The sequence below is a fragment of the Trachymyrmex septentrionalis genome, unplaced genomic scaffold (genome assembly GCF_001594115.1).
Source record: "Trachymyrmex septentrionalis isolate Tsep2-gDNA-1 unplaced genomic scaffold, Tsep1.0 scaffold29, whole genome shotgun sequence".
Lineage (NCBI taxonomy): Eukaryota > Metazoa > Arthropoda > Insecta > Hymenoptera > Formicidae > Trachymyrmex > Trachymyrmex septentrionalis.
Window position 1 is genome coordinate 1,314,174 of NW_017305451.1, and position 9,047 is coordinate 1,323,220.

The following is a 9,047-nucleotide window of genomic DNA, read 5'->3' on the forward strand; positions in this document are numbered from 1 at the left end:
CTAGTTGCGCGATTTATCATCACATACAAAGAAATTCTGGCACAGTTTTCATTTGATCTTATCGCGTTGCATAATTTGAAAGAATTATGCAATATTATGTTCCGCTTAATAAATCTTGTGTTACGCATATTTTCTCGCGACGGCAAAGCAACAACCAAACACGAGAACACGATCTGTTTTACCGTCAATGACGCAACTACGGTTCTATACTTACGGTGATTATGCGGCGGAGAGTTATATAAACATTTTCCTGCACTTTTCACGATCGCCGTGTGATCGCCATACGACGATTTAGAGACAATGTACGTTTCGAACGTATAATCTTTACTCGCTGCGCGAGCTCATCAAGATCAATTAGAGCAGTATGGTCGAGCCATCGTCGTCCGTTAACGATATATCAATTACAGCGTTAGACGTAGGTAATGACTATTAATGACTTCATTCAGAGCGCAATAATTACATGATGTACGTCCGCAGACATGGGGACAGATCTAGGTCGGCGCTATTTTCCACAAGAGGATGACAGTTTTATCGTGTTTGGGTTATCGATACGTTCATCCTGATTTACGATTGAAATAACGCACCAATGAAATAATGCGAAATGAATTGGCCACTTTAATCTGGCCAGAATATTGCGTTTTACTAGCTACAACTAGTGCTTAGTTATCGATATGAAATACTCGATACCGACTCAATGCGTCAAACATGTTTCTTAACAACTTTTTAGCAATTGAACGATATAAATTGATTCTCGGGACAAGAAAAAAATATCGAGAGCGACGGCTTTAATTATTTTTAGTTGCGTACATACATTGAGAACTTTTTATCATTATTATTCGTTCGTTAGACGAATGCTTTTTGTGTCGATTTCTAGTTCTATGTAAAAAGAGAGAGCTAGGAGAGCTAAGAGGTGTTTTGCTTCTTTGACCTGAAAGCCATCTAATTAACGTTCAATGTCATTTAGATGGTACATTAGATAAATATCCTTTTTTCCCGCGGATATAGAATCAAAATGCGCGATGCGCATTTGGTAATATCGAGGTGCATGCAAGGTCGCGTGTTTCGAGATGCGGAAAGTTGCCTAGGATTCCCGTGGAGGCAATGGCAAAAATGTTCGGGTAGGTCTTCCAAGAACTCATAAATCACCGGGAGCAACATCCGGTGTTCGCGCGTGGAGACTACTCTAGGTTTCCTAACGAGAGGGAAGGAAGAGGTGCAGCTCATGGCATAGAAAACCCACCTCGGGTTTCCCTTTTATAGGCAAATAATGGCGGCGTCGGGCGATAAATAGCTGAACAATACGGCTGGCGGACCGTTACCTGCTCGCGACACGGTACCGCTCGTGTCGAATCGAATTGACAGGTGGTAATTCCCAACGAAGACTACTTCCGTTTTTCTATCGTCTACACGTTGAGGCGATGATCCCCTAATAATGACCAGCTGTGATTCAGAGATGGAATTTATCCCTTTTACAACCCTTATATTACTTGGACGCGTCATTTTTCTTTTCTCTTTTTTTTTTTTTTTTTTGGTTGTGAAGGTGACGATATTTTGTTACACGATCCCTTAAACGAATGTTAAATGTCCTCGTTAAACATTTTCATCTATCGTCGCAGAATTGTAATCGATCGCTGAATCGAAGAGATATTTGAAAAAATAAATCAGAGTACGGCCAGTAATGGGCCAGCAACCAGATTCCTAGTCGATTATCGTGCAATTTTCTTGCCACGATCTGCTTTATTTTTTTTATTAGAATAAATTATGTATATATTAGTGTATTAACGATTATATGAATGTTTTGAATAAAAGATTACTTTTTTCACACGCTCCATTTTTTTTTGCCATAAATGTCGACCTACAGCAAGCTCATTTTGTCTCGAAACTCTTATTTTAAAAACATATAATTAATCAGGAGATATAATATTTCATATAACAAGAGGTAAAAAAAGGTGTATATATGCGAGATATCTCCTTCATTTTCTTGCACAAAGACGAAGAGAGCAAGAATCTGAGACTGATTCTAATGTTATTTTAAAGCTATCGTGGACTTCAACATTCGAGTATATCGCCATATGAAGGGATAGAGAGAAAGAGAGAGAGAGAGTGAATGAGTGGGGGGAGAGGAGAGAGAGAGAGATGTCGAGCGAGAGCGCGATGTCAAAACACAATTTGAAAGACGTAATTCGAAAATCGTCGTTCGCCCGACGGCAGCGACCCTCCGTCGGACGTCAAAATGAAATTATGCGACCCTCCACAACGGGGACCTTGGGGCAGGCACAAAGGCTCGTTTGCCGAGGACACAGTACAACAATCTGTCTAAAGGGACCTAAACCACTAATCGTTTTGCGATTAACTTCCATTAAACGCTACTTAATGAACAAAACTTTCCTTCTATATCGTGACCAACCGCAGACGATCTCCAAGACGTTCTTATATGTGAATTAAGTTCTTCGTTTTCACACTCGCCGAGTACTCCGTTCGCCGTTGATGTTTTAATAAAATGATTGCTTCGATAAGAAGATTTACGATAATCGACAAAATGTTTCCACACGTGTAACGTAATCATTTATTAGTATAGTACAATTTTACGAGTATTGTATTGCGGTATTCGCGAAAGGAATGGTGATACAACACAAACGATTTTTCAGACAAACTACACCGACGAAATGTGTCTTCCATATGGATTTCATTGTTTAGTCACGTGTTAGCCAGGGAGAAATGGAGGATACATTCTCTCTTCCGGAAAAATTTGTTTAGTGTTTATTTTTTTAAATTGCAATCAGTCTTTGTTCGCTGTATCATTTAAGAATTCGCACTCGTCGCATATTTTAACGTTAAATAATTAATCATGTGTCGCTGTGTAATGCTAATCCAGTACTTTCAGTATCGCGGATTCAACAATTTGCACTATTATTAATGAACCGACGCTCTCGTAAGAGTATACGCGTATATGTACGAGTATTGTCGAGAACTGTTTGTTGATTCAGTGCGTATTTAACGTCATTGAAGGAGATTTGAACGCGAATACCAGATATCGAGTGTATCACGTACGAAATATTTCATTGTTCCGGAGTAGTAAATATATTCTATTAGTCTATTAAAGATAATATAAATACGTATAACATTCCACCGCATTTAGATAAAGCGTACTTCATTAGAGTGTATCGATCTATTTATTCTGCGAAAAGAGGATTTTGTAATTCGAATTCGGGTTTCGAATTCCATTCGAAATTTAACAAGCTACTTGACAGAATCGCAATGGAAGCGTGATTTTGATCCGGAGGATTATCAATCCTCACCAAGCGGTCTGTCTGTTTCCTTACCAATGAAGGAAAGAGTACGGGGAAGAATACGATTAGTTTTACGACACACCTGTTTTTCGCTGCAGCAGCGCGATCCCTCTGCCTCCTGTTCTTGAACCAATTTCCAACTTGCGTCGGCGTGAGTCCCGTCGCGGCGGCCAGCTCCCTCTTCTTTCCCGGATTCGGATAAGGATCCTGGAGGTACCATTCTCGGAGCAGCGATCTGGTTCTTTCTTTGAAGCAATGCGTCTTCTGCTCGCCGTCCCAGATTGTTCTCGGCAATGGGAATTTCTTCCTTACGCGATACTTGTCTACGGGTCCCAGCGGCCGGCCGCGGAGTTTTTCGGCCTCCTGATAATGTGCCTCTAGCCACATGGCTTGCAATTTACCGTGAGAATCCTTGGTGAACTTGTGCCTCTCGAGTATAGCGTAAAGCTCCCGATAATGTCCCGAGTGAAACGCCACAATGGCTCGTGCCCTGAGAACAGCCTCGCTCTGGTTCAGTTCCTGAATATTGGGATGAGCGACTGGTAGGCTCCATAGGAACCTGGCCAGCCTCTCGATGTCGCCGCTTTCTTCTAAGGTCTCGCAAACCGTTGCCACTTGACTGACGGAGAAAGATAGAGTTGGCAAAGCAAGATAGGGACAAGGTACGAGCGGACCGTTCGCGTTTGGCGGCGTGGTCCCAGCGGCGGACATCTTCCCGAAACGGTGATCCTCTCGCGATACACCAATTTTGACTTAGCTTGTCTTCTGGGAGTATTAAGTGTGTCACCCGGATTTCTCGCGGTTCAGGAAACACGCGGCTCCGATTTATGCTTGCTCTTGGACCTTCTCATGATTCGTCAGAGTCACAGGCGGTATGTTCGTTCATTACAAATGGACGTGACGGTCACTGGATAATTATCCACTTCACTATTGACACCACCAAAATTTCCAAGTTCGAGTGTACAAACAAAATCAGGTGTTATGACATCTCAGGAAAGAGGCGCGAGAAGTTGTAATCTCTTACGAGGCGAGAGAATTGCTCGAAGAACGACCGCCTCTGTTTTCGCAGGTACTAAATTCTGAAAGCCCACATTGCCGATTCTCTCCCTCCCTTTTTCTCTCTCTTTCTCTCTCTCTCTCTCTCTCTCTCGCGCGCGCGCGGGCGCACGTCGCGGCACGTCACTGATTAATTTCGAAACAATTCCCGAGAAGCGGCACGTGACAACGTCTGAATTGGAGCAGGTTGCGCGTTGCGAGGAGCTCCGATGCCCATTGAAGATCGCTGTCAGGTGGGTTCGCGCGACCGTTCTCCAGGTCGCTCAGGTAACACCCACTAGGCCAGGCGGCGCGCTGACGTTCTTCCACCGTCGTGGGGATATCACGCGAGGCCGCTGTTGCCTGGATCGTATCGGATAGCAAACTGGTTTCGTTTACAAGCCGGCATCTCGGCACCGGCCCTACCCAGCATGATACGTTTGTACGCCCGTTGCAACCGGGCTGTCTCGCTGGCGCTCTAGACCTACCTCTACCTCTCTGTCTCGCTGCTTCCACCACCGTTCGATCTTAACGTAGAGGTGCAAGGAAGAAAAGAGACGGCGATAGATGGCATCGGGGGGTCCAATGCACAGACCACGCCTACCAAGTACACCGGGATTGGCCGGATCCCATCCACGTAGCCATGGTAACCTTTCTTCGTCCTTCCGTTAGGCAGCATAGGGAGCTACGGTTGTGTCGGTTAATTATCCCTTCCACGTATAGCCGGGCCGGTTATATGATCCCCACCGTGAACGTTCTCTTCCACCACTATCGTCGCCCGCGGGCACCTCTCACGCCTTCCCCTCCCTCTCTGACAGGCGGAAAGGAAGCGAGACGAGGAGAGAGAGACAGAGAGAGAGAGAGAGAGAGAGAGAGAGAGAGAGAGAGAGAGAGAGAGAGAGAGAGCGATCGATGTACCTTGCAAAATGTGGGACGGAGAGGTTGGTAGCTGTTCGCGATCGTAGAGGGGAGAAACGACATGATCCCATGAGCTGCTGCTGTTCCTGCCGCCGTGACGCCACTGCTGCTGTTGCTTCTGTTGCTGTGATCTCGCGACGAACTGTTTTCGACGTTGGACTCGGTACCCAAGTGATAGCTGGATAAGATTGATAGGCTGCCAACCATCCGCTCTCACAGACTAGCACCTTTACGTATTTCCCTTTACTTTTAGTTTATTCTTCAGTGCGAATCTCTCGATGTTTCGTTCCCTGATTTTCCTCTTACGTTACATTCAATATCAAGCTGGCAAATATTTTATCTGATATCACTATTCTTGTACGGCGATTCACCGAGGACATTTCGTTATTATAAATTAACAAATTAATTATCAGAAACAATCCTCCATTTCTATCACTTCGGATGTGAGTTATAGTCTGGAAATAAAAATATATTTAATATTTTCGTATTGATCGGAAAAAGAGAATATTCGACTCTTTCAAAATGCAGCCTCGTTAAGATGGCACGGCCATTGCTTAAGTATGACATTCAACTTTTGTGCGGAGAAGCCTTATATTTATAATCGAGTAGATCTCTCATACCTCAGACAGAGCGGCGACAGAAGTTAGCGTATTGAAGAATCGAGGGCGCGCGACGGCGCCGAAGGCGTCTCCGTTTTATCGAACGCGCAGCCACCACAGAAGTCTTAGTCCTGTAGTAGATATTCTGATTTTATTCGACTTCTCGGTCGTTTCAATGTAACCCAGCGAGAATTTCATTTTAAACCTACAATCCATATACGTGAAGTCTAATAATTTGTTATGTGTACGCGAACTGGTGTGCAGAAAAGGATCCACAACTGGATCACAAATAAGAAAATTGTCCTAAAGTAGTTTTAAAGGTCACCCGGAAACTTTTTTACAACAAGTTTGAACTTTAAGAGCGTAACTGAGATTGTAATAACTTTTACCATAGGAATTGAAACTTATTTTTTCAATAAAAATTATATACAAGTTTTAAAATATCTAGTACTTAAAAAATTCAATATTTGGATCCTTTCAATTTATTATAGTGTTAAAACGTTAAAATATATATTTTCGTGCTGCTGTTATTCAAATTGAAAGCGAGTACCATATAATATCACTTGATGACACATTTCGGTGCGAATAATAATCACTTCAGGGCGTTTAATGTATCCACAAGCAACGAGCGCAACTGTTAAATCTCTTGATCGATTTGTAATAATGAAAAAGTAAACGTGGTTTCACCATGGTGGATAACTCCTTCCGATTGCTCTCGTTTATGTTACCTCAACGATCGTTCCGTTACACGACCGGCAACCGACAACGACTACGATTGGTCAGGGTTAAATCGGATTACGGGACGAGCGGGATTATCTCGAGTTTTTCGAAAGACACCATCTATCCGTGATTATCGTAGTTCATGGGATGTATTTTCGTATTTTCTCTCGTCACGATCCGTCATTCATTCATCTATATTCGACGTATGTTGTTCCTAAATCTGCTCTGTATTTTAAAAAGAATTAATATTTTAATACTTACAATAACATTCTCCTATTATCTATTTTATCTGAAATTTCATTGAGACCACAGATGTTTATGCCTATAGAATTTATATTGTATTCGTTTTCTGTTATATATATATATATTTTTTTTTTATTTTTATTCTATTTTGTTGTGTGCATTTCACTAACAAAAAATTTATTATTGTCTTTCGTAAATTAATATGTTGAATGTTCTGAAGAGATTTTTTTCCTACCTCAGCATGCGTCTATTGCAAACATCGGTGTGATTGAAAATATTTTATTACGCGTGTCAACCACGCGGCTTTTTTTTTTTAAACTCGCATGTTACACTTATTCCATATTTAGAGAGTGCAGTTTATTTGCATGGTCATAACTACATATTGGTGGATCTATATCGCGAGTCATCAGTACAGTGTCGCGTTTCAGTAGAGATTTATCAACAATATTCGAAGTATCGAAAATTGTAACGCTACGAAGGATCAGGTATGACATTTCGGGCAAACCTGAACTAAAATAATAATTATTCAACTTAATCCAGGGACGATGTTGTTTGAATTATGTTGTTTGATAATATATAAATAATTTGAATTATAATTATTAGTATTTTTCTGAGATACATTGTATATATATGTATATATATGTTTTTTCTTGCGATGTAATTACCGTAAAAAGTGACGCATCTTATAGATAGAAATTATAAATATGAAATATTTTGCAGATTCCAAGTCTATCAAGTTTCAAAGTCGCATAAATTACTACAGTGATTTATGTGTACGATAAGCAGTTATAAAATCAACTCTTGTCTATTTCAAAATTCATTCTGAAAAAATATCCCATTTATCATAGCGACGTTAGATTCTGTACATTGCTTTATTTTTTCCTAGTTACTTACTACAGTTCAAATTTCGGAAAGCGTGAAAATGTCTCTCGTGTAGATGAAAAGCAAAGAATTGAAAAATAAATCAGTTAAAAGATTTCTAAGGGATATTATATAAATAGATATATTTATGACCCCACATGCAGGAAATGGTATATTAGTAGATTCTTATAGACGAATGATTATATCGGTAAAATGGAACATTGTTGGTAGCTATTATCCGCCACTGATGGTTTCTGTCTGCACATTGTTGTACAGACAATTGACGCTTGAAATTCTTCCCATTCATCTTTCACAGTCTTGTACACTTTTATCTTAGACGAAAGTGCAGCGTCGTAGACAAAAGTATTGCGTTTTACAATACTGTTTTTAAGGATATATATATATATACGTATTAAACTTGTGTTAGCATTTGTTATACTGAAGATAGAATCTATATAAAAGTTTGCGCAATTGCCAGATGTCAAGGTCTACGAGACTATGCATAATGTATAAATGTGATCGTGAAAGTGACCGAGATGCAGCAACAGCAACACCTCAGCAGTAACGACGAACAACTCCGGCGCCTTTAATGGTGTCACACCATTGAGTCTTTAACGATCTCTCGGTGTTACCGCGCCCGGTGCGATTAATAAACGCGCAATGGATAGATACCGAAGGTCGTAAGCGTACACATGCCTACGGGATACGGACTCACCGATAATGGATTACGGTCTCGCACGGGATATAATAGAATATCGGACGCGGAATAGCTCACAGATAAATGTCGCGATAACGACAGGTAGGCCGCGGGTATTACACCGTTCCATCATCCATCTCACCCTCGATTACGCGGATCGATCTATCGCGTGTGGGGGTCGTTTGTTTGCCGACCCGCAAGAGGTCTTCTCCCCAGAATAAATGATTCCGTCGCATGGCAGCCATTTTACTTTCTCGCCACGTTCTTTCGTTCATTCTGCCTTCCTCCATCGTACTCGTTTTTCCTCCTCGCCGTAGCATCGTAGCACCGATTTTCACATGGCTCTAAGCGGAAACATTTGTCGGCTTTACGGGATGCGAGAGAGAAAAAGAGCGAGAGCGGGAGAGAGAGAGAGAGAGAGAGAGAGAGAGGGAGAGAGACGTGGTACCGTGGGTGGGTATTGTGGCGAGACCAGACGAGGTTGCGCTTCCATTGAATTCCTCATCTGGCGGCGGCTATTACTTTCCGCGATGAGAACTGTCAAGAGGGAATCGTTACACGCCGGTAGATTAATCGCCGCCGGGAAACCGAGGAGAGGCGGTCGCGAACTCTTGTTCCTGCGCTCGTGGACGCGTCCGTGTGTGCGAACGCGCGTTTTACATGGCTTCGTCGCTATCGTCGCTA

The 9,047-nt window shown here is 42.1% G+C and overlaps 1 protein-coding gene across 4 annotated transcripts in view; it reads right to left on the reverse strand.

Annotated features, from left to right (window-relative positions):
• LOC108749326 (homeobox protein SIX3) overlaps positions 1–4,349 on the reverse strand; it is a 50,955-nt gene extending 46,606 nt beyond the window's left edge. For all 4 annotated transcript variants that reach the window (XM_018487938.1, XM_018487936.1, XM_018487937.1 and 1 more), the window contains exon 1: positions 3,373–4,349. In XM_018487938.1, the coding sequence (XP_018343440.1) occupies positions 3,373–4,001 (629 nt within the window). In that variant the 5' untranslated portion in view covers positions 4,002–4,349. The remainder of the gene's footprint in view (positions 1–3,372) is intronic.
• Between the last annotated feature and the right edge of the window lie 4,698 nt (positions 4,350–9,047).